The 11,593-nt window shown below is 40.1% G+C and overlaps 2 protein-coding genes across 3 annotated transcripts in view; one reads left to right on the top strand and one right to left on the bottom strand.

Annotated features, from left to right (window-relative positions):
• The first annotated feature begins 528 nt into the window (after positions 1-528).
• Positions 529-5,298, top strand: LOC103463881 (retinoschisin). The gene is made up of 6 exons (XM_008407562.3): positions 529-922; positions 1,232-1,257; positions 1,347-1,563; positions 3,761-3,902; positions 3,992-4,187; positions 4,871-5,298. The coding sequence occupies exons 1-6, from the start codon at positions 868-870 to the stop codon at positions 5,021-5,023; spliced, it is 789 nt and encodes a 262-aa protein (XP_008405784.1). The 5' UTR covers positions 529-867; the 3' UTR covers positions 5,024-5,298.
• A 2-nt stretch (positions 5,299-5,300) lies between these two features.
• The window catches only part of LOC103463880 (cyclin-dependent kinase-like 5), a 49,398-nt gene continuing 43,105 nt past the window's right edge, over positions 5,301-11,593 (bottom strand). For both annotated transcript variants that reach the window (XM_008407560.3, XM_008407561.3), the window contains 2 exons: positions 10,745-10,906; positions 5,301-9,686 (listed from right to left, as the gene is read on the bottom strand). In XM_008407560.3, the coding sequence (XP_008405782.1) occupies positions 9,327-9,686; positions 10,745-10,906 (522 nt within the window). In that variant the 3' untranslated portion in view covers positions 5,301-9,326. The remainder of the gene's footprint in view (positions 9,687-10,744; positions 10,907-11,593) is intronic.

Below are 11,593 nucleotides of genomic sequence, written 5' to 3'. Positions count from 1 at the left end.
TCAGTTCAGCTAAATAAAACATGCCACAAATGTTACATGACGCACTGAAAAAAACTAAAACATTTACAATTATAATTTTGGATATGTATTTAGAAATTTGTCATTTTTAAATAGCTACTGTTTCATGTCTATTTTGATGTTTTAAAACAAATAATAATAAAAAAAACATTTTGTAAAAAGATCATGAACAACTTTTTGTGGACACCTATGTAAAAAAAAAAAAGGCACAAAGTTTCCAATCTAATGACAAAAAATACATCTAGAAATACTTCTGGTACTTTAAGTGTCATTACCTTGTGGAAATTTGATGAAATTGTTAAAAACCTGCTAAAAAAATGCATTTAAACTTCTATGTGTATTTCAAGTCATTAGTTGGTTCTTTATCACCTTTAGCCTTTAAGGATCCACATAAAAAGCTCAGACTTCCAGTCCATGAGTTTGACGCATGTGGACTAAAACATAAAACAAAAGACATTAAAAACTAACTGTTACAATCCTGTGAGGAACTCTTTTTTTTTTTGAAATGCACTGTATGTCACAAACAGAGTGACGTTTTTCTACGCCGTTCCTGCTGGACGGCAGCAGGCGATCGAAGAACACAAACCAGAAACTGTCACCAGTGTTGAACTAAAAAACGTGTTCCTCAGGCCACTGATGACCGCTTATCAGAGGGTCTTTCTCTGCTCAGCGTTGACATGAAGCTGTCCGCACAAGCACAGAGGCTGTATAACAGAGCTGTCCAAAGGGAGGCGACTAAGTGCCACTAAAGAGTATTATGAGGCCATCACAGGCCCGTGGATTATAGTAATCCTGTCCACCAGCGTTGGGTATCACACACATGTCATTCCAGCACAGCTGAAGAAGAAGATGGAGGTCCCGGCTCACTGTGCTGCTGCGCTCTTCCTCCTGCTCCTCTCTCAGGGTAAGTCGCTGTGGACGTGAAACATTTTCCTCATGTTTCTTTAGAGAATTGCATCAATCACTGCTTATGTTGTAGGACACAAGCGATTACTTTTTTTTGTGACTGAACTGTGCAGTTTTGCTTTATGTTGTTTTATTAACACACACACTGACTAATAAGATATGTTTATTTGCAAAAAATTAAAAATTCTCTGATGGGTTAGTTCTCTTTTTCTGTGAGATTTAGCTTTGCATATTGAATTTTTACGCAAGCCGTTCTTCTGACTGTTTTTTTTTTTTTTTTTTTTGCTTTTTTTTAACACTTGTGCAGCCGTGATCACGGTTAGATCACAGGAGGTGAGATTGGGCTTGTACTAGAAGGCTGAGATCTGATTTAAGGTGAGTGACCTTGGACTGACTCCTCTCTCCCCCCGTGCGCTCCTCAGGAAGAGGAGGCCGTCCAGCAGGAGCAGGAGCTGCAGGAGGAGGAGCTGCAGGAGGAGGAGCAGCAGGTGATCGAGACGTGGACGCGGAACGTCAAGGCCTGCACCTGTGACTGCGAGTCCGTGGATTCGCCCACGCGCACCCCAGCTGCCATCTCGCCCGTGCCGTCGATGACGTCACTGCCACCACCTCAGGGTCACATACTGAACTGTATGCCAGGTGAGGAGTCTGCAAGCCTCTTCTGGCTTCTGCTGGATATCCTCCATTTATTAGGAGGGTTTGAAGGAGAAACGCCAGGGGTGTAGCTACAGAGGAGATTTAAGGGGGCGCCTTACCCTTGAAATATAATTTGCCCACCCTGACCAAAGCTGTCAATCAGTTTCTTCATGTCATATCATTCGTAGATTTAGCGTTTTTTCCACGCTCCATGACAGTAAATGACAGAAATGCGCCTTTTGTTGTTTTACAGCTGCAATTAGTGATTTTTTTTGTTCATTGTTTTAAGTTTATGTTTTTCTTTTAAATGGGACAATACATGTTAATTAACATTTACATCTAAATACAGGAGATTATAGCCAAGTGGATCATTTCCATCTCTAGTCCCAATGGCATGTTGATGTATATACTGTTTAATAATAATAAGAAAAATCAGCCTCAGACTGTTGCACACACACACACACACAAAATCACTATAACGGAGAAAAAGAGGGTAAGCAAACAGTTGTTTGCAATTTGTAGTCTGTACCAGTTCAATAATTTAGATTTTTAAGTTGATCAGTTGAATAGAGTTAGCGTAACGGTGCTAAAAATACAGCTGTATTCAAGCTAGGGTTAGCATAGATTAGCTAACCGCGCGACCAGAAAATTAGCCTGTGCCCTAAGCCTCTGCAACAAGCAAATCTACTACATGGTTTTCACAAACTAAACAGATACATGTGTTTTGTTTGGTGTTAAATCTGTTATACAAGTTTTGGCCCCCTAAAGAAAAAAATAAAAAATAAAAATCTAGACACGCCCCTGACCAACACATGCTAATGACGAACACCCCATCCAGACCGGTAGTTGTTTCCAGTGGATTTCATTGCCACCTTTTACAATTTTACGACTTTTTTCGCAGGATGACGAATGAAAGGGGATCAACAATGAGTTTCAGATGTAGATATGAGCCGTTGTGCTGAACAAGCCTGGCATGACAAACGCTGTTTGGGTAATCCCATTACCTGTGCGGGAATGTGGTGAGCAGATTAGCGAGCTCAAAATAAGGCCTGCCCTGTACGCAGGAAGCGTGCATCAGATAATGCCCCAATTATCTTCTCCTGTCTCATCACGCTATTCTTTCGGTATCAAAGCTCAGCGTAAGCCGGATCACTGTAAATCTGGATACAGTAACTTGCTCTTTAACAAACTTCTTCAAAGAGCAACTGGATTTATACTGATGTTAAATTACACACAGGGAATTTACTGCTTACTAATTAGGTGACTGTTTAAGAAAATCAATTAGGTTTGATTTGAGGATCAAGTGGCTGAATTATTTTTAATCTACTTTAGTCGATGAAACAAAAATAAATTCAGATTTGTGGTGAAAACATGACAAAATGGATGAAAGTTTCTGATATATTAACAGTTTCTGTAAATGACCAATCTTGGTCACCAATCATATTGGTCCGTTACGCCATAAGATTTATTCAAGACTGCACCCTTTCTTTACTATCAAGAAGTTCAAAAACGTATTCAGCTTACCGAAAAATGCAGAAGAGAGCGTTCTGTTGAGAATGTAAAAGAGAAATATTTCTTCAATATTAGCTTTTTTAAACTGACTTCATGTTAGTTCCAGAGCGATTGCAGGGGGAGCGTGGGACGATTAAACAAAATGGGTTTTGGGCAAAACTAGCATAAATAGAGTTGGGCAACTTTTGAATTTGAACATTCCAGTTTCAGCTCCGATTCCAGTTCCTAACAATTCTCGATTTTGATTCTGTTTAGAAACAAGTCAAAAAAAAAAAAGTTCTTTGCTTTTTTTACATCCATGTCACTGACCTTTGAACTGACTACATGTCACTGTGTATATATGGGATTTATTTGTTCTGATGTGTTGTTAATATTTATAAACAAACTGAATTGTATCAAGGCTGCAGTATGTAACTTTTGAAGAAATTATTTTTTTTACATATTTGTTGAATCTGTCTGTATTTTGTGACAGAATGATATGAGACAGAAATCAAGCTCCTCTGCCTTCTCTCAGTGATAACTGCAAACAACCAATCAGAATCAGGAGACGGGTCTTAGCGCTCTAAATTATGACTGTGTGCGGCCGCACAAATAAGAAAAAAATATATATATATTTTTAATAAAAGTTACATACTGTAGTTTTAAAGCTGGAAGGTGAAGAAAAAAAAACAAACTTTTTCCTCCACAGAATGCCCGTACCACAGACCCCTGGGTTTCGAATCGGGATCCGTGTCCTCCGACCAGATCAGCTGCTCTAGCCAGGACCAGTACACCAGCTGGTACTCCTCCTGGACCCCCAGCAAGGCTCGCCTAAACAACCAAGGATTCGGGTGAGTGACCCAGTTAGCGTCTTACGCTGCACGTTCTGCAACAGAAACAGGATCCGGTTTTTTTTTTTGTTTGTTTTTTTTTGCTACAGGTGTGCCTGGCTGTCCAAGTTCAACGACCAACACCAGTGGATCCAGATCGACCTGCAGGAGGTCGGGGTGGTTTCGGGGATCCTCAGCCAGGGCCGCTGCGACGCGGACGAGTGGATCACCAAATACAGCATCCAGTATCGCACCGTGGAGACGCTCAACTGGATCTACTACAAAGACCAAACAGGAAACAACAGGGTGGGTCCACCAGATGCCGGTCAGGTCGTAAGAGTGACCCACAACTGCAACGTTAGCAAGAGCTACCTCTTTTTGTGATGCTGCTAATGCAGTGCATAATAAAGGTACTGGTTCTGCCACCTCACCTCAGCCATAGAAACTGCAAAAAAGGATTAGAAACAAGACATTTATAGACATTTGTCTTCAGCTCAACACTTTGGAGAAACAAATTTTGTTGCAAAAACAGCTATGATGGAGGGATGTCTAAACCAGACTGAGGCTTATTACCATTCGTCTCTGCAAAAATAACTCTGGTTTTGCCATATTAGATAAATTAGATAAAGGTTTGGACTTTGACAAGGCCATTCGGACACTTAAATAAGGTCTTAAGACTTCCAGGATTGTTTTCACTTTCCCATCATTTCTACCTCTCTTCCCTCACTCAGAGGTTCACTCAGATATCTGATATCTGAAAGCACCGGATTGGGCTGGATTTCATTTTCGTCGTAAATAGGAGCTAATATTTCTCCTCCTCTCACATTTGCAAGCTTAGTTTGAGATAGTCTGTCAAAGAACCCTGAGGTTTTGTGGCTGAAATGTGACCAAATGTTCAAAGGTTTACAAGATGCTTTTTTGTCTTTTCTGCAACAAAATGTGTGGAACAACGACAGCAAAACGAGTCATTTCGCTTCTCTTTTCCTCAGGTCTTCTACGGGAACTCTGACCGCTCCTCCACCGTGCAGAACCTGCTGCGGCCCCCCATCGTAGCGCGTTACATCCGCCTGCTGCCTCTGGGCTGGCACACCCGCATCGCCGTCAGGATGGAGCTGCTGATGTGTATGAACAAGTGCATCTGAAGACGAACGGATCCGCTCTTTCGTCCCACATTCACCCGTTTCCTGCCAACAACCCAAAAAAAAGGGGGGGAAAGAAAACGGCCCGAAAAAAAAGAGGGCATCGATCCAATACTGACACACTCAGTATCTCACATTTGTCCTTGAACACGCCTGCTGGAGACATCCACTCATTTTCAATCGCCAACGAAATGAAGGCAGTGTTGGATCAGTGGTCTGAGAACCCGGAAACATGGTCGCATCTCGCTTTTGAGGATTAAAAACTTGAAAAAGCTTTGCATTGTTTGAATCAAATGAGCTTGTTTTATTGGAGATTTACAGTCACAGATGTAAAACATGAATATTCTAAAGTCATTACGCTTATGTCAAGTTAGGGATCTGTATTCTCCCTGTTTGGGGGGGAATAAAGGATAAAGGAAAACAATAATAAGCAGGTCAACACAGACTATGCTACTAAATCGTGTCTGTAACAAAAAGCACAAACTTAACACTTGATCTCGTTTAAACAGCTGATAAAACATTGTTCTGTTATAAATATTACCAAACAAGTAGTCACACGTCAGTATTAATATAATACATGGTGCTCCTTCGGAAAAAACGGTAAATTTCAAAGAGAGCGACGTACCGTGACAAGTACAGTCCGTACGGACGCACAACACGACACGGCCGCGTCTCTGACTCGGTGTGTTACACGTCTCGGTTCTCTCTCAAACGCACACACACATGCACACGCACACACACACACGCACGCACACATTGTGCATATGATGAAAAGGAAGTGAGAAAGAATTTACATGAGTCAGGACAATATTGCTGAGCCACGACAGCTCTTCAAGGTGCAACATTTAAAAAAAAGGGGTTAAGACTTGTTTCTGCAGAGCTGCTCTCATGGCACTTCATTTCCAACAATAAAAAAAAACAACAACAAAGGAAACAAAACAGTGTTACAGTACACGTCGTCCTGTCAGTGGGCTTCACTCTGAGATTATCTTAAAAGCTCCTACCAAATGGTTCAGCTGTGGGTAATCAGTCCAGAAACACAGCAGTGCAGAAACTCCCAGCCAGGTCAGAGAGTCGGTACCTGAAAACGCTGCATTGAAACGCAATGGGTTAAATAATACATATATTAAAAAAAGTAAAATAAAAGCATGCTTTGCAATTTAAAGGACATGGAATATTGTAAACAAGAGCGAACTGTTACATTAAAAATGACTGGCATGCCAGGTAAAGATGTTTCCCAAAGCTTTAAAGTATTTAAATTTTTTTTTACCTCCCTTTACTGTTTGTGTGTTCACCAGGTAAATTGGGGTTGTCACCCACTTTTTGATTATTGCTCTGACTGTAGATATGGGCAATTTAGGCCTCAATTAGGAGTACAAGTTATCAAAAATAATGAGTTAATCTAAAGTTGAAGTTACCAAACGACTATAACGATTAGCTGATGAGCGACCATTTTCTTTAAAACTTGAGTTTTTCTCGTGTCAACATAAAGGGCTACATTTTTCACAATATGCTGAATTTAAGAAAAACGATGTTAAACGTTAGCATTATTTTTGTGTCGGCTACTATGTGTTTATATTTTAAAACAGAACCGCGTGAAGTTCCTTTTGCATCCCACACTCCACAACGTTTCTCTTTCCCGTTCTGGTGTGCCACCGCCATTTTTATTTCTGTTTCGACTGATTCCGCTTAGGGTTCACCAGCATCGCCCTCTGCTGGATGGAGGCCAAATTACAACACTAAAAAAAAGGTCTAAGTGGATGGTCTACAGGAAGCTAAGGGCATCCTTGGCGGTGTGAATGTGTGAAACATGTCAGTTGTGAAGTCATTCCAGATGTCATTGTTCACCACCTTATTTGCCTCTATGAAGGTTTACTGTGTATTGCTTAATGTATAAATTATGTAATCTGAACTTTTTTATCCAGTGTTTCTCACCACCCCCCCTGCTCTGCATGTTTTAGATGTGCCTCTATTCCAGAACAGCTGATTCAAATGATTGCATGACCATCAAGTATTGCAGAAGCCTGTTAATCACCCAGAGATACAATTCAGGTGTGTGGCAGAAGGAAAATACCTAAAACATGCAGGACAAGGGGCGGTGAGGACCAGGGTTGAGAAACACTGATTTAATCCATTTGATCTAATTTTAATCGACAGTTAATCGTAAGTCAATTGATTGTTTGTGTCTCTAGTTTCAATGCAATTAGCTAGTTCTCATTTTGAAGACTGCCCAAGCACTCTTAATGTTCTTGGGAGGACAAAAGCAGCAAACAGCATCTCAGATCCTCCAATATACCATACAGAGAGAGTATGAGGTGCTTATTTTAATTTTTTGTTTCCTACCACACCCCATCTGGAGTGTTTACTGGTGAAAATCCTAACCTTAATTTCATCCAACATAAACAAGTGGTTCCAGGTGAAGCCGCCAGTTTTGATATGTTTCGCCAGAAATGTTTTTTTCTCTGGCATTACTCACACATAACAGTTTGGTGTGTGGACAGCGTACAATGGTTGTCATGGAGACGTGGAGACTGAAAACATGACGCTCCTGGATGCTCTGTAAGAGGTGAACAGTGGAGATTTATTCTGGGTGGGTTAAAAGGAAATGGGCCTGTGTGTCATCCCATGAAGATGAGAGATAAATATTAAAAGATTTTTATAAAATTCTGAGGTGCCAGCAGTAATAACGACAATTTTGTTAAAAACTATTTTGCATTACTGTAGACTTTTCCTCACTCTGAATAAATATATTAAATGTAAAAGTTGGCTTAAAAAAAAACAATTCACAGTAAGATTATGCCATTAAAGGGACATAATTCATTCCAAGACCTTTTACACATCTTTACCCAGGTTGCCAACAACTATAAGGGTGCTATGGCTGAATAACTAGATGAAATAGTTGCTCAAATAATTTTGAAATTATAAATAACAAAACATAATAATAATAAAGAGCAGAAAGTCGTGGTAATAAAGGCTGAACGAGGCTGGAAGTAGCACACACATTGCTACTTTTAGCAGAATGTGACAAAACTGACGCAAATAAGGGTAAATAAACTGCTCAGACCTTAATAACTAAAGGTTCATAGTAATTTATGCTAAAAGATAAAATACTGATAATATCCACATAAAAAACACAAAGTGTTTTTTGAGTGTCACTGCACCAGTATAAATGGCTTTTATGATCCTCTAGCTGCTGTAAAAACACTTTCTTACAGTGAGTCAGAAACGTTTTTCTCATTTCTACGGCAGCTAGGGGTTTGAGGGTTTGGAGTGAGTTTGTGCATTTCTAAAATGGACTGAAGTCGAGCCACTGTGAATGTTCTTTTATTCACCGGAAAAAAAAAAAAAACTTCATCGTCAGCTTCAGATGTCCTCTACCATTAGCTGCATCCATGAAATGTGCACAAAGCACAGCAAGTTTAATGAACTGATCAAATTTAAACACTTTTACCTAAATGAGCTCATAAACATTTATCAGACGTTTCGGTCTATTTGAACTGCGTCAGACCGATTCATGATCTGAAGCAGGAATAACGACGTGACTGTTAGGAAACAGTCAATGCAGTGTTCTATCATGACCCACAGAGGGCGGTGTAGGTCAGAGTATAGAAGTTTAGTTTACGGTTACATTATTTCTAAAATGGCCGCAGTTCATAAAGACACAATAACCTTAATGTCCTACAAATGAGCAGTCAGATGTTTAGACCATCTCACTGTCGGTGTAGCTGTGATTTTTTCTTTTTTTTTTTTTTTAGTAGCAAAAGAATGACAGAGTACCTACATCCAAAAGGCGACACACCTGAAAGGAATTAGGATCGTGGGTGAGAGGGACATCGGGTCTGACGTGAGCAGTAACAACTGGCTCGACTTGATGTGTTCAGAATGCTTTAGTTTAATCTTAAGTTAATACTACACAGTAAAATGTACCATATTTCTATATTTAATAAAAGCAAAAAATACTTGCACTTAAAATCTACACTTTACCTATCCATACATATATATCTATATGTATATATATATACTGAATTTGTAACATATTTACTTTATAATACAAATCTGATTTTAGAATTACAGAAGTAATAATAATATAAAGTCTATCAAACATGGAAGCTTAAAAAAATTACGACATAAAAAGGCTTTCGGCCCGTTTGCAAGCAGTGTTTACGACAGAAGGTTTGGTGTTTTGGTGTGTGTGTGTGTGTTGAGTGTGGTCCGGTTCAGGAGGGAGAGGTGGAGAGGTGAGAGGTGTAGGAGCAACAGAAGGGAAGCGGGATGCCAAGGTGGGAGGAGTGCGAGGGACCGACGACTACAGCGCTGTCTCTTTCAGGTCGTTGAGGTTCGGCATGCGCGACCGGGACGGGCGTCCGAAGCCGTGCCCGTTCTGGCCCCCCTTCACGCCCATTTGCTCCGGGTACGGGTTGCCCTCCGGCCGCCCGAGGGCGGACGAGTGCCAGCCTGGCTCCAGCTGGCCCGGCAGCGGGTAGGCTCCCTGTCGGCTCTTGAGCTGGGGTGTGCTGACCCCTGAGTGACCCCGGCTTTCGGAGAAACCGCCCTGAGCGGAGGCCGAGTTAGGCAGCGGCTGGTAGCGCATGTCGGAGGACGCCGTCTGGTTGGAGGAGGAGGAGGACAGGTGCAGCAGCTTACGCAGGGACTTCAGGGGCTGACTCTGAAAGACCAACAAAGAAACCACCCAGCGATGGGGTTTTTCAGTGCAGAGCAGGGACGGATCTACAGGGGGGATAAAAGGGGGCAACAGCCCCCTCAAATTTCATGTCCTTAGCTCTGCTGTGTTCCTCATATTCTGTGTACATTCCATGTTTCACAAAGCCCCCAATATGAATAGCAACACTGAACTTTAAACATGTTTTAAATATTTTGCCTGAAGCAACAACTTGCCATTCACAATAAATTGCAGGAGTTCCTTAATTTTCCCACTTCACATTTATTCAAAAGATAAATGGCACTGCCTATTGTATTATTTTTTGCATTGGTGACAGTATTGTTACATTTCATTCACAAAATCCTTTTCTTTTTTTGCTCTCTATAGGATGGCAAAAAGGCACACACACAGCAGATAGCAATATTGTTACATTTCAATCAGGAGATTTTAGATGTTCCCACATTTCTAGACATAGTTTTTACTAAGTTTTTAAGTGAATGTAGGTTTTACTTGCCATTCTGGTCTTCGTAGAGTAACAGTCAGAGTCTAACAAGCTGATATTAGCTGGTCAATAAGCTAGATTACTGGTTAGCTAGCCTGCACTCTGCTGCTTTACACACATTCTGCTTTAGCCACTTAAAATTCAATTGTACTTCTAAAGAATTTAATCGTAACTTTTTAAAGCTGTGGTATACATTGAAATCAGTAACCAGCCCATACATCTACCAGTTTGCCTAAATCTTCTTTACAAACCACTCTTGTGTTTGGAAATTTTGAATTTTCCGGAAGTTTGATACGTTGTCCTCATTTAAGACTCAAAATTTAATTTGATAAATTTGATTTAAAAACATGCAAATAAAGACAGAGAACATCTTGATTAGAAACCAAAATAGCAAAGTGAAAAACTGACCACAACACACTTTCCTTAAAAGAAGTTTGATTGCTTTTACAGAAACTAATTAACAGTTTTATAAAAAAGTGACATTAAAAAATAGATCACCAAGCAGTACATATTGGTAAAAACACATTTTGTGTGTGTGTGCGTGTGTGTGTGGGAGACTCACTGGAGAGTGTGAATCGGAGAGTTTCTCCCGTGGCCAGTCCTTGTCCCGGTCTCGTTCCTGGTTGCGGTCTCTGCTCTTGTCGCGGCTCCTGTGGCGGCTGCTCTGGTGACCAGAGGACCTGGAGCTCTTCTGGATGACTGCGTCCATGCCTTCACTGGCCACCTGGCATTCAGAGAGCAGAGGTGCAAGTCAAAATGCACAGTGGTCAAACTGAGGAGAGCCTTCTGTAGGGCTGGGCGACAAATTGGTTTCAACCATGAACCAAATTTTTGAATGTTTTTGAAGATTTAATGTTTGGAAAGGGGATATTTTTGTCACTAATATGACAAAAATAGTTCAGCGTGGTCATCATCTTGTTTGAGAAGTTCTACAGAAGTTCTGTTTATTTGGACTTTGAATTTCGGTGTACTCTACGGCAGAATATTCTTTTTATTTTATATAATTACAAGAATAAAGTAATAATGTTGCAAGAATACAATCATATGACAATAGAGTCAAAATAATACAAGGATAAAGTCATAACATTACCACAATAAAGTTATAATATTACCAGAATACAGTAGTAATATTATGAAAACCCTGCACGAAAAGCCACAAAAAATTTAAATGATTAAAACTTTGGTTTACTACTTATCTGTAAGTACAGATAATACTTAATAGTGAATAGAAACTCTTAATATTTTAACACATAACATACTAGCCTACAGTGAGTTCACTTTAATATAGATTCATTAGTTACTCATCTCTGCTTTGATTTTCTTTAATTGTAGGAAATTAAATCTAAAAGTTTTATCTAAAATATTTGTTTATCTAAAAAGCAAAATACGTGCCAACTTCTTCTCTCTTCCA

This window comes from Poecilia reticulata, chromosome 4, assembly GCF_904066995.2.
Source record: "Poecilia reticulata chromosome 4, P_reticulata-male-v2, whole genome shotgun sequence".
NCBI classification, from domain to species: Eukaryota; Metazoa; Chordata; class Actinopteri; order Cyprinodontiformes; family Poeciliidae; genus Poecilia; species Poecilia reticulata.
Note: the sequence above shows the minus strand (reverse complement) of the source record. Positions and strands in the feature narration are given on the sequence as shown.

Bases quoted from the DNA above. Each gene is read 5' to 3' on its own strand.
- LOC103463881 (XM_008407562.3), top strand. From the start codon at position 868: ATGGAGGTCCCGGCTCACTGTGCTGCTGCGCTCTTCCTCCTGCTCCTC. The intron at 923-1,231 runs GTAAGTCGCTGT...ACACTTGTGCAG, and splicing joins CCTCCTGCTCCTCTCTCAGG to CCGTGATCACGGTTAGATCA. The intron at 1,564-3,760 runs GTGAGGAGTCTG...TTTCCTCCACAG, and splicing joins CATACTGAACTGTATGCCAG to AATGCCCGTACCACAGACCC.